Source organism: Vespa mandarinia, chromosome 16 (genome assembly GCF_050613455.1).
Source record: "Vespa mandarinia isolate Hongniang chromosome 16, ASM5061345v1, whole genome shotgun sequence".
Classification (NCBI taxonomy): Eukaryota; Metazoa; Arthropoda; class Insecta; order Hymenoptera; family Vespidae; genus Vespa; species Vespa mandarinia.
The window spans coordinates 194863-208014 of record NC_140825.1 but is presented as its reverse complement, the minus strand read 5'-3'; the positions used below and the strand labels follow the sequence as shown (position 1 = coordinate 208014).

General features: G+C 28.9%; 6 protein-coding genes across 8 annotated transcripts; 3 read left to right on the top strand and 3 right to left on the bottom strand.

Moving 5' to 3' along the window:
- Window positions 1–45: 45 nt before the first annotated feature.
- Window positions 46–2474, top strand: LOC118442049 (uncharacterized). The gene is made up of 5 exons (XM_085661924.1): window positions 46–621; window positions 807–931; window positions 1005–1122; window positions 1200–1366; window positions 1530–2474. Exons 1-5 carry the CDS (start codon window positions 46–48, stop codon window positions 1753–1755), a joined length of 1212 nt encoding a protein of 403 aa, XP_085518050.1. The 3' UTR covers window positions 1756–2474.
- Pbp45 (proximal sequence element A Pbp45) lies at window positions 1606–3757 on the bottom strand. The gene is made up of 5 exons (XM_035867208.2): window positions 3514–3757; window positions 3025–3319; window positions 2584–2924; window positions 2352–2490; window positions 1606–1748 (listed from the first exon to the last, which is right to left on the bottom strand). Exons 1-4 carry the CDS (start codon window positions 3651–3653, stop codon window positions 2373–2375), a joined length of 894 nt encoding a protein of 297 aa, XP_035723101.1. The 5' UTR covers window positions 3654–3757; the 3' UTR covers window positions 1606–1748; window positions 2352–2372.
- A 262-nt stretch (window positions 3758–4019) lies between these two features.
- ND-42 (NADH dehydrogenase (ubiquinone) subunit ND-42) lies at window positions 4020–6307 on the top strand. The gene is made up of 5 exons (XM_085661923.1): window positions 4020–4255; window positions 4496–5134; window positions 5221–5613; window positions 5837–6053; window positions 6168–6307. The coding sequence occupies exons 1-4, from the start codon at window positions 4187–4189 to the stop codon at window positions 5966–5968; spliced, it is 1233 nt and encodes a 410-aa protein (XP_085518049.1). The 5' UTR covers window positions 4020–4186; the 3' UTR covers window positions 5969–6053; window positions 6168–6307.
- Window positions 6308–6422: 115 nt separating this feature from the next.
- Ykt6 (YKT6 v-SNARE homolog) lies at window positions 6423–8647 on the bottom strand. Of its 3 annotated transcripts, none has more exons than XM_035867217.2 (6): window positions 8381–8647; window positions 8175–8262; window positions 8052–8109; window positions 7700–7895; window positions 7304–7575; window positions 6423–7130 (listed from the first exon to the last, which is right to left on the bottom strand). In XM_035867217.2, the coding sequence occupies exons 4-6, from the start codon at window positions 7887–7889 to the stop codon at window positions 6990–6992; spliced, it is 603 nt and encodes a 200-aa protein (XP_035723110.1). In that variant the 5' UTR covers window positions 7890–7895; window positions 8052–8109; window positions 8175–8262; window positions 8381–8647; the 3' UTR covers window positions 6423–6989. The 3 variants fall into 3 exon arrangements, with proteins under 3 accessions (XP_035723110.1, XP_035723111.1, XP_035723109.2); XM_035867218.2 differs by having other exon boundaries at window positions 8175–8205; XM_035867216.2 differs by lacking the exons at window positions 8052–8109; window positions 8175–8262 and having other exon boundaries at window positions 8381–8646.
- Window positions 8648–9065: 418 nt separating this feature from the next.
- Window positions 9066–10627, top strand: Ing5 (inhibitor of growth protein 5). The gene is made up of 4 exons (XM_035867210.2): window positions 9066–9278; window positions 9585–10037; window positions 10113–10291; window positions 10384–10627. The coding sequence occupies exons 1-4, from the start codon at window positions 9242–9244 to the stop codon at window positions 10483–10485; spliced, it is 771 nt and encodes a 256-aa protein (XP_035723103.2). The 5' UTR covers window positions 9066–9241; the 3' UTR covers window positions 10486–10627.
- Window positions 10628–11644: 1017 nt separating this feature from the next.
- beta3GalTII (beta-1,3-galactosyltransferase 6) lies at window positions 11645–13127 on the bottom strand. The gene is made up of 2 exons (XM_035867206.2): window positions 12265–13127; window positions 11645–12201 (listed from the first exon to the last, which is right to left on the bottom strand). Exons 1-2 carry the CDS (start codon window positions 12975–12977, stop codon window positions 11916–11918), a joined length of 999 nt encoding a protein of 332 aa, XP_035723099.2. The 5' UTR covers window positions 12978–13127; the 3' UTR covers window positions 11645–11915.
- Window positions 13128–13152: the final 25 nt, after the last annotated feature.

The window sequence follows — 13152 nt, the reverse complement described above, 5'->3', positions numbered from 1 at the left end:
TGATGATGATGACGATAATAAGGACGACAATAATAGGCAAAAGTCATGGCGAATCCATGTGGCGAATTCCGTAAGGATATGCAGAAATGTGTCGCACCAGCAGGACCACAGGGAACAACTTTATTACCTGCGGCCTGTTCCACGGCACCGATTCAAAGTCAAAGCGCACCTGTAACGCCAATGCGACCACGATCACTTTATACAGCGCACAGTTATCATGCACAGACCGAGGACACTAATTTTCAAGTACGTAATTCATATTCTCATGTTTGCTCTTTTTTAATCATCCGAGAACAAATTCTCTTTCAGCGGTACAATGAATTTTCCAAGTACTTTGAAACACCACCAGCGGATCAATGGAGCGGTGGTATAACTGGTGCAACCACTTATTCGAGTTCAGGGGCGATTTGGAGACAGCCAAGAACTCCTAAAACAATGGCCACTCCGTATTACACGACCGAAGAGGCCTGTCTTTATACAGAAAATTGGAGGGAACACGAGACCGATGCGAGTGCAGGAGGTGCTGTCGCCACGCCACACGGTACTATTTCCCTGAGACTCCGCAATAGGATTCGAGTTGACATGACGGTCGATCGTGCTGTAAGAGTGATCAATTTTAAGGTATGCCCACCGTTATATCTATTGTTAGATCTTCGTTTCGATGGCACGAAGCCAACAACAAGCTTGATACTATGATCGTTCGGAGCGTATATATCATAATTCTACAATAATACTTACATTAATTATAACGAAAAAGAGAAAATATTTATACGCATATGCGTTATATACACATTTTGTCAGTGCAGAATAATATCGTGCTTTCGTTAAGCTGTTCTGGAGCAGCCGCTGCATTATTACATCCAAATGGAAGAATATATCAATATGGATCGCGTGTTGAAATTCTGGCCCACGATACGCATGGGAATAATAAGTTGGTCATTTCTGAAAAATTATGGAAAAATAAGGGCATTATAATAAATTTTAATTTCCATCGATCCTTATAGATACGCGAAGATGTGGTATAAGGGTGTCAGTTTTACCTGCGAACAATGTGCTCTTGTATATTTAGTGGATGCAGCGGGAACTAGAACAACTACTGACTCGTTTTCGGACATGAGTCAAGTAATAGATTATCGATTTTATAAATGAGTAACGATTTTTAATTACGTCAATTGTACATCACTTTGATATTATTTCAGGACTTTTCGTTGAGTGTTTTTTACTCCGGCTCGCGACATGGATCGTCGTGCCTGCAAGAAGCGGCCACAGCTCTCGGAGCTGCTCAATATTGGATGACAGATGAAGGTGTTGAAAATTGGATCATCAATAATGTCAGAATTTCTCAGACTCCGGATGGTCTTGTCAGGTGTGTTTTTACATTTATGCATTTCGCTAATTATTTATTAATAAGCATATAATATGTGTATAAGTTTTTATTATATACAAAACACTAAATAAGATAAAGGAAATTAATAATAACTTAAGAATATAAATATTACCTGCAGTAAATTCATTATAATTTTCAACAGAATTGCGCGTAATAGCAACAAGTATCAGCTACGAACATCACCTAGCAATGGAACTGCATCCCTAACAACTCCGTTTCTACATTGCACAGCATCGTTGGGTCAAACGTCTCATCTATTTGTGCGTCGAGGAGAGCGCCGAATGCATTACGACGGAACAAGTTTTATTGTGCGCAATGCAGGACACAGTGCTGGATTTGATGACAATGACCAGTTAAAAGTCTATTGAAAAGTTTAAATATCTATTAGATATTACCATAAGATTATATTTTTTAATTGCAAACATGTGCGTGTGCGTGTGCATGTGTGTGTGATAGTCTCAACAATTAAATATATTTATCGCTAAAAGCCGCTCGATGAGTAACGTCAAAGGAGATTTTATAATAAAAAAGCAATATGCTATTTCATATACACAAACTATATACCTATATATATATATACATATACACGTATATATATATATATACGTGTGAATGTATATTTGTGTATATAATTATAATTATGCTATAAAAAAAAGCAGACAAAAGCATCGCAGGTTATCGTGTAGGCAACTTTTTTAAGTTTAGAAATTCAATTGAATTGCATTTCCAACACATGTTTAGGAAAATTTAATTTAATCGTTTTAATTTCCATAAGTAATAACATGACATTATCTCTAAAAATATAAAATCTTGTCATATTCAAGCGAAAGATAAAATTGTTAAATTTGCAATAATTAACATTTTCCTTAAGTAATGTTCTTTACTGGTATTAATAAATGTATAAAAAGCTACATATTGCGTATCTTGTTTTGTAATCTATATAAATGTTACTCATAATACTTACATGCGGATCATTTTATTATATTTACTCGGCAAATTCATCCATTATACTTTCAGTATTGTTATCGATAATATTTAATGGTGATACATTACTTCCAATATCACTTGAGGAAGAGAGATAGGCGTCATCTAGATCTCTTTGACTAAAATATATGTATATATTAAATAAAATAAATATAACTATACAATAAATATGATTTATAACGATAGAGACGAAAATAATCACGTCAACTTACAGTCGTTTTATTTTCTTGTCACTTTGCAAAGACCCTTCTATTTCTTTAATATCTTTCTTCGATGCACTTGTACACATTTCCTTAATATATCCTTTACCTCTATTAAATGTATGAATATCATTTATAATCTCTGTAGCAAAGTTGGAATTAAATAAATTTAAACTGCAATTATCAGTATTGCTGCCAATTGCTTCACATTTCTTTTGATGATACGTTTTGCTTAATTTATTTATCTTTTCAAATATTTGATCTTTCTCGCCCATATTTTTAATAGATGATAAAACTGAATAAGGATTATTGTTATAATAATATCTTTTTCTAAAGCATTTCTCAAAGCTAATCTATAAATAAGAAGTAATTAAGAATAGGTAAGTAATTTTAGTTAAAAAAATCTGACTTTTTGTTTAATGCGTACGCGCGCACACACACACATACACACACCTCTTGGTCAAAAAGACAATGTTTAAAAGCATTATTGATGATAAGTTTGCTCAATATATAATTGGCATCATGATGTTCGCCTTCCCTTATTTGATTGTGCAATTCCATAATCATCTGCCACTCTGTTAATGTAATTCTAATTTTAAATTGAAAACATGGCATTTTGAAATATATTCCATACAAGAGGTATAAGCCACAAATACGTTCTTTAAATGTACCGGAAAACAAATACTGTTTTGTTAGATGTAATATTTCTTCGCAAAACTCCATTAATTCTGCAACATGTTCTTTGTCTCTATATGAACAGAAATAATCACTGATGATAATAATAATATAATAATAAATAAATAGTAATAATAATAATAATAATAATAATAATAATAATAATAATAATAATAATAATAATAATAATACACACAGACATTTTTCTAAATAATAAAATCAAATACCTTGGTAACATTAATTTAAAAAAAAAGTAATTTCACTTACTTAAAGATTAGACTAAATTTTAAATCTTTCCAAATTTCTGAAAAACTTTTAAACCTTATATCGTCGACTTTTTCGAAACGATCGATTAATATTATACAATCTTCCCTGAACCCTGCAGTTATATTAAAAGACGCGCTCATTTCTTATCGAAATAATTTAATTACAAAAATCTTTTATAACATAGAGATTATAGAGAGTATTGATATAAAATATTGATATAAAATAAGAAGGATATTTTGTTAAAAGATAGGTTAAATAGCATTGCGCTTGTGTACCTAAGAAAACACCACCTATGGTATATTAGATAAAACGAACAAAATTCCAGCGCGATATTTAAATTATTTTTGATAATACGCAATTATTTGGAATATATTTGATTTATAATCCCTAACAATATTCAAATTATTCTTTCGATCAGGATAATTTATTAATGTAAAACTTAAAATACATATGCATTATTGTGATTTGAATTAATGCAAATTCGATTATCTATTAGTGCTACTTATAGATATACTGCTCCATTCAAGTTAACGTCATAAAGGGCAACGTACAGTTGGTCTAGTGTACCATTTAGAAGGATTAAACGCAAGATCATATTTGATTCCTGTTTGCACACATAAAATATAATTGTTTATCATTCTATTAACAATATTTACATACATATCTTAATACCATGACATCAATTTTTCGAACGTGCATTGATAAACATTTCTTAAATGGTTTATTTAATCGATTATGTAAGGTTAGTCTTTCAGAAAGATGTACATTTTTTAGAATAGAGTAGTACAGAATTATTTTCAGGGATATTAAAATATAATAAGTATAGTGATATATATATATGTATATATATATATATATATATATATATATATACATATATGTATATATATGCACTATATAATGATTGCATTTTTCTCTATTATGATCGTCCATTTATAAATTAGCTGATTTTTACCTCTATAACTAATGAATCTGATCGCAGGTATCAAAAACCACTAATTTACTACAGAGAGCACATATTAGTGGAAAAATTAATCGAGTCAAACGACCCCGACCACCACCTTTTCCTTATCAAGAAAAAGAATATACTTCCTTCAATTTCTTAGAGTACACCATAGAAAGATACGATGAAAACAGTAGAATTATAGTTGTTGAAGGACCTATAGCAGCTGGAAAAGATAAATTTGCCAGGGAATTGGCAAAAAAACTTGAGATGGGATATATGCCACCTCCATCGTTTGATTTACTATATAAAAATGCTTATGGCTCTGATATAAGATCTTTAAATCCGCAAATGCCCGAGGAATTACAAACATGCGATATAGAAACATTTTTAACCAATCCAAAGCATAAATGCGTGCCAGCTTTTCGAATTACTCATTACCTGTTAAAATTAGACGCTTACCTAGAGTCATTGTTACACGTATTATCAACTGGAGAAGGAGTAGTGCTTAATCGTTCTTTATATTCAGATTTTATATTTATGAATGCTATGTATCAAGCAGGATATATGAATCGTCAATGTTGTAATTTCTACCAAGAAGTTCTAAAAACAACAATGTGTTACTGTAAGAGACCTCATTTGGTTATTTATTTGGACGTTCCAGTCAATGTTGTCAAGGTAAATGTATTATGATTGAATTGTGTAATATTTATGAGATATAAATATCTATTATAACGATCTAAATTTACTTTAATATTGTACAGGAAAGAATACAGAAAAGATGTATACCTTATGAAGTAAATTCAGAAGTTTTAACGACAAAATATCTCACTGATATAGAAACTGCATATAAAGAAGTTTATTTACCACAAATTTCTGATCATGCATATTTATTAATATATGATTGGGTAAATGATGGCAATATCGATGATATCGTCGACGATATAGAAAAGATAGATTTTAACTTTAATGATAACGATTCAAATAAGCTGAGCGATTGGATATTTATAAATCTATCTGAATTGGAGGACACAAGAAAAATGTATTCCCATCGAAATCGATCTCTGATCATTACGGAATCTATAGTACCACTTTATGAAGTTTCTGAAATGTTTTATTTTGGTGATACAAACAAGATTGTAAATTTGCAAAAATCGGTAAATATATAATCGGTTGTTACAATGTAATATTTACATAATAAGTAATTTTGTAGATATTATATTAGAATTAAATCATTCAAAGAATAATAATGTTACCACCTTGTTTGACAACAGTAAGCCGATGAAAAAAATTATTAATTTTACTACATAACATCTTTTTACTCTTTTTTTGTAAAAATAATATTATAATTTTATAACGATTAAAATCGTATTTGTATAGATTCCTGGTGCAGAATTCTCAAAAGGATATAATACTGATATGGGTGACAAAGTATTGTGGAAGCTCAAACACGAATGTAGTCCTACTATACCTTCAGTGATACCCCATAAGGAACTTATAGCAACTGAATGAATCCAGACATAAGTGAAAATAATTATTTTAAGTTAGATATTTACTTATTAAATTTTTTGTAGTAAGAAGAAATTGAATTGAAAAGGTAACAGTATATTAAATGAAAACTTAAATATGAAAATAAATATCTAAAAACTTATACTTTTCTTTGTGTCTTTATAACGCTTAATCGCATCATTATTATAAAGTTTCATTTCAGCCAAAGAGAGCGAGGGTGAAGGAGAGAGAGAGAGAGAGTTGATATAATTTTAAATAAATAAAAATATTTAAATATCGTGCGTGTATATATAAACGGAAAATTTTACCTTATAATTCTGCAGTAATATTTTTTCATGCTATCAATAACAAGTTATTATTGATAATAATAACAAGTTAATGTTATTTTATCTGCAATAATTCTCATATGAAAAATATTAACACATTTACATTATTCTATGGATATTTATACACGTCGTACACATCCAAACATTTATAATTACTATAATATACAGTGTTGTATGTCTGTTATGTTTTTTAATATGAAAGACATCAATTAAAATAAGAATATATAAACAGGTACATATCAAGTAGATTCTGTTCAAGCAATAATCATACTACAATATTTATTCTCCATGTCATCCCAATTGGTTAATGTGTTAAAGTTTATATTAAAAAATTTTACATGTAAATTATTTAATATCGGAATGTAATTGTAACTTCCAACTGAAATAAATACAACAAGGAGACACTTTCTTTACAAAGTTCTTAAAAAGCAAAATAATTTCTGATAATAGTAAATACATTGGACCGTTTTATATTAATAGAATGATAAAAACTAGTAAAATATACTTTAGTTATTATTTAATTTCATTTAATACACAACCGGCAGTGGTCCTTTTTTTCATTTTTCTAATGTAAAATTTCCAGATTTAAGGTTTATAATTAAAAGCGATTCTTATTCTTAACAGTGGAAAATGGCTAATTCAATTCAAGCTACATACAAGAAAATATAATCAGCAAATATCATCGAAAGGATTTTTTTTTATGGGGCTAAACTACAACAAGAATTTGTTTTCCTTGCCGTTTTATAAAATGCTTTTGATTGAGCACTAAGTCCTTCTGATTTTGAAACAAGATCATCTAGCTTTTCACCTCTTTGGAGAACAGCCTTGAGTGTATTATGCTGAAAAATAATGATAGACGTAATGAGGGGAAAAAAAGAAATGATCTATACATACAGTTTTGTACAAGATAATGTTTGTCAAGATAACTCAGTGGCATTCTTTATGTACAAAAGCAGCATTTTTCGTTACGCCTTATCATCTATAATGTAATTTTAATATTCAATGTGCTTACCAAGATAATTTTGGTTTCATCTAAATCATTTTGCATCTTCATAAGTGAATCTGCTTCATTAGGATCCTGATATTTTGCCAAATAAACATTTATTTGAGGAAAATCAGTTGTAACTTCCTTCAATGTTGGCCACGTCGAAGGTGCATATTTTGCTACAAACTCATCTAAGATTTTTGTTATCAAAGTATGAGATACTCTTCTAGGATACTCGTGGTCTGAGATAAGAACTCCTGCTAAGTTATCCGCACGAACATAAACATGGCACATATATTCTGTTGAAAAATCATTTCCATTGAGAACTCAACAAATCTATTAGGAAATTATTAAATCTATATATATTATATATAATATTAATAAAGTGTAAATGGATTTTGTATTAAGACTTTTGTTTATTACCTCCTTCTTTCACACTCTGCCTAGCACTTATTTGAGTTCTTTCAACGATAGTCTTGCTGACAAACCCCATAAATTCCTTTATACTGCCTTTTTGAAAAAATGAGAATGATTCAACGTCATAAGCAGCCTTCAAAGCGATTGCCGAAGTTGGATTTTTATATAAAATTGTTAATGCGTATAACTTGACCATTTTAAACTGAAATATATATTCAGATGTCTTATAATTCACATGTATAAATATGTACACATTTATTTACTTATTTCTTCATTTATTTATTTATTTACTAAGAAAATAAATAAAATCCCAATATAGTAAAATTTATATTTATAAAATGAATAAATATAGAATTACCTTCTTCTTATCAAAATTATGATTACATTTATGTTAAAAATTAGCCGGCTTAACAATGCTATAACATAATTATTTTACTAAAATTGACACATTCTAAAGATATATTCTATTTATGGTACTAACCTGTTATTAACACGAATAAAGATTCAATTTGCTGTTAATCAATAAATATATAAAATTTAGGAAAATAATACTATGTACATCTTACAAGCTAGAAAAGAAAAGAAAAGAAAAAAAAAGAAAAATGTACCATTGCTAACTTTCTTATTATGTATTTTTGCTTTCGTCATAAAAAGAGAAAATAGTATATAATTATGCCAGAGACATACCTTAAATAAAAGAACTTTTCTCTCTCTATATATATATATATATGTATATGTGTGTATATACATATATATTAGGTACAACTGTCGAAAGTTTCACAACGTCAATCATGCAATATTTGTACCAATATAGTAGCGTAGTACTAACAATGCCTTTTCTATTCTAAATGTTTATTGATGAACCATTGTTATTATCAGCTACGTGTTCATCTATTCCAGTCTGATGAAAAACGGAGGCAGCCATTTTGTATCTTCAACGGTGGTTCTCAACATGAACATCTCATTTCAAAAATTACCTCTTTCAAAAATTTTTACAACTCTTCTTAAAGTATGAATAAATTATAGATTAATATTTTAAACTTTGGTGATAGTATTTCATAAAGAATGATACATATCGATATTTTTTACTTATTATTATGTAATAAAATTTTAATTAATAACAACAGAACCGATATATCGATCGAATCTAAGACCTCAATATATAAAGAGTTGTTAGAAATATCTTTTAATGCGTATTTACATACTTTACATACTTTATTGTTTAAATTAATTTTTATAGATCTTATAATATTAAAAAGTGTTATGGTATAAGCGATAACAAATAATCTAAACAGTGTTTTTTAAAAATTCGCGCCGTAACCGTTAACGTCCAATGATTGGCACCCATGACAATAATAATGTCCATCGCTTTCTATCATTGACGACCATCGATCGTTCATTTATATGGGGATCATTTTTTTTTTTTTTTTTGACAATGATGCATGAAAGTATCTCGTGCTGGTTTTTATATTGACGTTTTATTAAGAAGAGATCATTATTGTATTATAAACTGTACTGAAAAAAAAAAAAAAAAAAAAAAAAAGAAACATGACCACGGCGCTTTATCTAGAGCATTATTTGGACAGTGAGTATTAAATTTAAAGAATATTAAAATTAATAGAGTTGTCAAAAGTAAAATTTCAATATTAAATATTTCATATTAAATATCTTATGAGGTTTATTGTGTAATCCCTATTGTTTGCTTTTATATATTAGCAAAGTAATAACATGATAAATTTATATTCGTGCAATCAATGTTAAGAAAAAATATATATTTTCATATACTCCATATCATGCGTAATATCTATTATACAATATGCGTGTGTGTACATATATTTAAATACAGAAATACAGAGAAATTCAATTTTTAATGGTAAACATTCTTTTGTAGGTTTGGAACATTTACCAATTGAATTACAAAGAAATTTTACATTAATGCGAGATTTAGATGCAAGAGCCCAAGGACTTATGAAAGAGATAGATAAACTGGCAGATGATTATTTAATGAATATAAAGAAGGAGTCAACAGAAAAAAAGAAAGAACAGCTGTCTCATATTCAGAGTTTATTTAATAAAGCTAAAGAATATGGCGACGATAAAGTTCAATTAGCGATTCAAACATATGAACTTGTAGATAAGCATATTCGAAGGTTAGATTCTGATCTTGCGAGGTTCGAAGCAGAGATACAGGATAAAGCTTTAAATAATAGCAGAGCTCAAGAAGAAAGTACTTCTACTAAAAAGGGAAGGAAAAAATTAAAGGAGAAAGAAAAACGGAAGAAAGGCACAGCAGGAGCTAGTAGCGAGGATGAATCTAAAAGTGCTAGGAAAAAACAAAAGAAAGGTATGTTTGTCTATCTCTATCAAATAAAATATAATATAATATAAAATGTTTGAATTTTATATTATTATACAACAGGTGGTTCAGTTGCTTCAGCTTCTTCGGCCGGAGCTGTTGGAAGCGGTGCTCAAGTAGATTCCACCACGCTTGGTCATCCCGCTGATGTTTTGGATATGCCAGTAGATCCTAATGAACCAACTTATTGTTTGTGTCATCAAGTATCGTATGGAGAAATGATAGGCTGTGATAATCCGGATGTAAGTTAATCTATAATAGTATTAAGAGCAAAGCACTTTCCGACTCTCTTTTATCAAAATTATATAATAAATTAAATTTTATTTATTTCTAGTGTCCTATTGAATGGTTCCATTTTGCCTGCGTTGGTTTAACCACTAAGCCAAAAGGAAAGTGGTATTGTCCTAAATGTACGCAGGATAGGAAAAAGAAATGAATGCCAAAGGAGATACAGTTGTATTAAGAAATTTTGAAAGAAGAAAGAACTTCGTCATACGCCAGTTCTAAAATTAGTGATTGAACATAAATTAAAATTTATTTGTATGAAAAAATATAGAAAGCCCTGTATTTTTATTGCATTCAAAATTGATGAGTAATCCTGCGATAGAAAACTATTTTTTGTTTTCAGATAAACGCAGGGTTTAATTGATTTGAGATAAGCACAAACAACTCATTAATTTTTATTGTAATGAAAGCATGGAGCAGCATATCGCAGAAGATGAAAGTTTGAGATTAGCCATAATTTTACTTCTTATTTTGTTTTATAATTTTTAATTTTTTTAAGTAATTACTTAATCATAATTCAAAATATGATAGATATGATCTATATTATCTATAAATATGATTATATCTAAAAATATGATCTATATTTCTTATGCGTAAGACCTTTGTCTTTGATCGCTTTTTGAATGTCTGTGATTTGCTTATAACGAAAATGTTTTCCTATAACATGGTAAATACAGTTATTATATTTTTTAAATATATATGAAATTAATCCGAATAAGTTTTATGTTGTTGAAGCAAATTAAAAATTAAATTTATCTAATTAAACAAAAAGAAAAGTATATATATATATATATATATATATATATATATATATGTATATTTAATTTGCAGAAACAAGGATTTTGAGTCGCAAATCATCTATTATAATACAAGGGTTTTATGAAATATATGTACAATCTTACGTTATGGCTTTTTCTTCTTCAATGATCGATATAAAAGAAATATAAAAAGAAGTATTGATCGCTACAAGGTTTATGTGTGGGCGATTCATGGTATCCACCAGAATTCTTTTAAAAGATATTTTCTTCATATATATATATATATATATATGTACACACACGTCCGCGTGCACACACACACAGTCTGGCCTTTTGTAAAATATCTAAAATGATGTAACATTCAATGAAAAGATAAAAATATATCAGGTAAGTTGATGTATAGACGCAAATGATGACATAATTGTTTTTAATATTTTATAAATGCATACGACACAGAATGGAATAAGTTTTCCTTAAGTAAATGAATAAAATAAATTGTGCATAATCAAGAAAAATATATTTGACTTACATAAATAGAAATTTTTCATTATTAGTCCTCTATTACAAAATATTTACAACATCTATGTACAGAAGATATGATCTCGCTATAAAAGTAGCTGAATCACATTAAGAAATACTAATAATGTATATCTCAAACTTTAATTAGGTATCAAATTACATATCTTATAACACAGTAATATCACAAACTGAGTTGACTTTTATATATATATATACGTATAATACATCATTAGCAAAGTAAAGTTTGAAAAGATAATTTTAAGAGACTAGAATAGAATATAGAACAATAGGAATACTTATTATATTAAGGAATTCCTGTTTGTCTAGTGCAACACTGACTAGGTGGTACAGTCCAATTATATCTGTAACTCATACGATTTCTAATTTCTTTAGGACAAAGTGCCCCAGAAGCTTGATAATATTCATACATATTTCTCATATTTTGTATGGTTTGCTTATGCATAACTATGTATTGATTAGAACAACCACGTGATCTATATTCTGTATCAAAGCGTACGTCATGCTTTCTTTCTATATTTGCTAATGGTGCAAGCCATAATCCAACAGAGACATCTTCTGAATTGTGCAGTCTGAAAAAAATATGATAATATATCTTTCCTAATGACAAAAGAATATTTAAAAAAAATACTTACTTAAGAATTTCCATATTACTAATAATGAACTGGATAAGATTATATGATAAAATATATCCACCACCTAACGCATATGGCAAATAGTAATCGCATAAGATCCAATCCATTTCTTTCCATGGTCCACTTCTTTTTACTTGTGCTTTTCCATTGAAGAAACCCCAATACAATTCTCTCTTTGTACTTTTATTTTGCCATTTGTCTAATTCTCTTAATATTTTATGTACAAGAACGAATGTGTCGTCGTCGCACTTAAGTAAATAATCAAAATCGTAATACTCATAAATCTCTTTAAGAGAGTACAGAAGTTTCTTCGTCAAAGTCCTATAAGAATCTTGCAACTTCGGTAACAAAAGTAAATCATTAAATTTTTGTTTCTCGGACAGTAACGTATCTCTTTGTTCGGGTAGAACATCCAATGTTCCCACTGCAAAAAGATGTTTTACCGATGCATGTTTTTCGGAAAGCCACGTTTTCCTAACAGTATCCCTTTGCTCCAAATTTTCTGGACTCGTTAGAATTAATATTATTAGCCTGAATTTGGATTTATCTTGGATCATTTGATCGCTGGACGAACACTTTGCGGATGATAAATAATGTACGCATAAGAAAAGAAAAGAAAGTGTAACAAGTAACGTCGATATATTGATTCTTAAATGATAGTTTTTTGTTAACATTGTTACGAACGCATTTCTTACATTACGACAGGTAAGCATTATTTAAAATGTAATTTTAAAGAGACCAAAAGCATGCCTCTTGTCATGCTATTATTATAAAATTATTACGCCCGATAGAAACGTTAAATTTTATATTTTACATTTTACTCCGTTCCTTTAGTAATACGATTCAAAACTTTCAGATCGGCTTTCCAGATGGCAGCATATGTGTCAT

Excerpts from the sequence above, each read along its gene's own strand:
- LOC118442049 (XM_085661924.1), top strand. The coding sequence starts at position 46 with ATGGCGAATCCATGTGGCGAATTCCGTAAGGATATGCAGAAATGTGTC. Across the intron at positions 1,123-1,199 it reads CGTTTTCGGACATGAGTCAA|GACTTTTCGTTGAGTGTTTT; the intron begins GTAATAGATTAT and ends ATATTATTTCAG. Across the intron at positions 1,367-1,529 it reads ACTCCGGATGGTCTTGTCAG|AATTGCGCGTAATAGCAACA; the intron begins GTGTGTTTTTAC and ends AATTTTCAACAG.
- Pbp45 (XM_035867208.2), bottom strand. The coding sequence starts at position 3,653 with ATGAGCGCGTCTTTTAATATAACTGCAGGGTTCAGGGAAGATTGTATA. Across the intron at positions 2,925-3,024 it reads ATTGTCTTTTTGACCAAGAG|ATTAGCTTTGAGAAATGCTT; the intron begins GTGTGTGTATGT and ends TCTTATTTATAG. Across the intron at positions 2,491-2,583 it reads GACAAGAAAATAAAACGACT|TCAAAGAGATCTAGATGACG; the intron begins GTAAGTTGACGT and ends CATATATTTTAG.
- ND-42 (XM_085661923.1), top strand. The coding sequence starts at position 4,187 with ATGACATCAATTTTTCGAACGTGCATTGATAAACATTTCTTAAATGGT. Across the intron at positions 4,256-4,495 it reads TATTTAATCGATTATGTAAG|GTATCAAAAACCACTAATTT; the intron begins GTTAGTCTTTCA and ends ATCTGATCGCAG. Across the intron at positions 5,614-5,836 it reads TTGTAAATTTGCAAAAATCG|ATTCCTGGTGCAGAATTCTC; the intron begins GTAAATATATAA and ends GTATTTGTATAG.
- Ykt6 (XM_035867216.2), bottom strand. The coding sequence starts at position 8,443 with ATGTATATACACACATATACATATATATATATATATAGAGAGAGAAAA. Across the intron at positions 7,896-8,380 it reads GAAAAGTTCTTTTATTTAAG|TTTAAAATGGTCAAGTTATA; the intron begins GTATGTCTCTGG and ends TATATATTTCAG. Across the intron at positions 7,131-7,303 it reads ATGAAACCAAAATTATCTTG|CATAATACACTCAAGGCTGT; the intron begins GTAAGCACATTG and ends ATTATTTTTCAG.
- Ing5 (XM_035867210.2), top strand. The coding sequence starts at position 9,242 with ATGACCACGGCGCTTTATCTAGAGCATTATTTGGACA. Across the intron at positions 9,279-9,584 it reads TCTAGAGCATTATTTGGACA|GTTTGGAACATTTACCAATT; the intron begins GTGAGTATTAAA and ends ATTCTTTTGTAG. Across the intron at positions 10,038-10,112 it reads TAGGAAAAAACAAAAGAAAG|GTGGTTCAGTTGCTTCAGCT; the intron begins GTATGTTTGTCT and ends ATTATACAACAG.
- beta3GalTII (XM_035867206.2), bottom strand. The coding sequence starts at position 12,977 with ATGCTTACCTGTCGTAATGTAAGAAATGCGTTCGTAACAATGTTAACA. Across the intron at positions 12,202-12,264 it reads AGTAATATGGAAATTCTTAA|ACTGCACAATTCAGAAGATG; the intron begins GTAAGTATTTTT and ends TATTTTTTTCAG.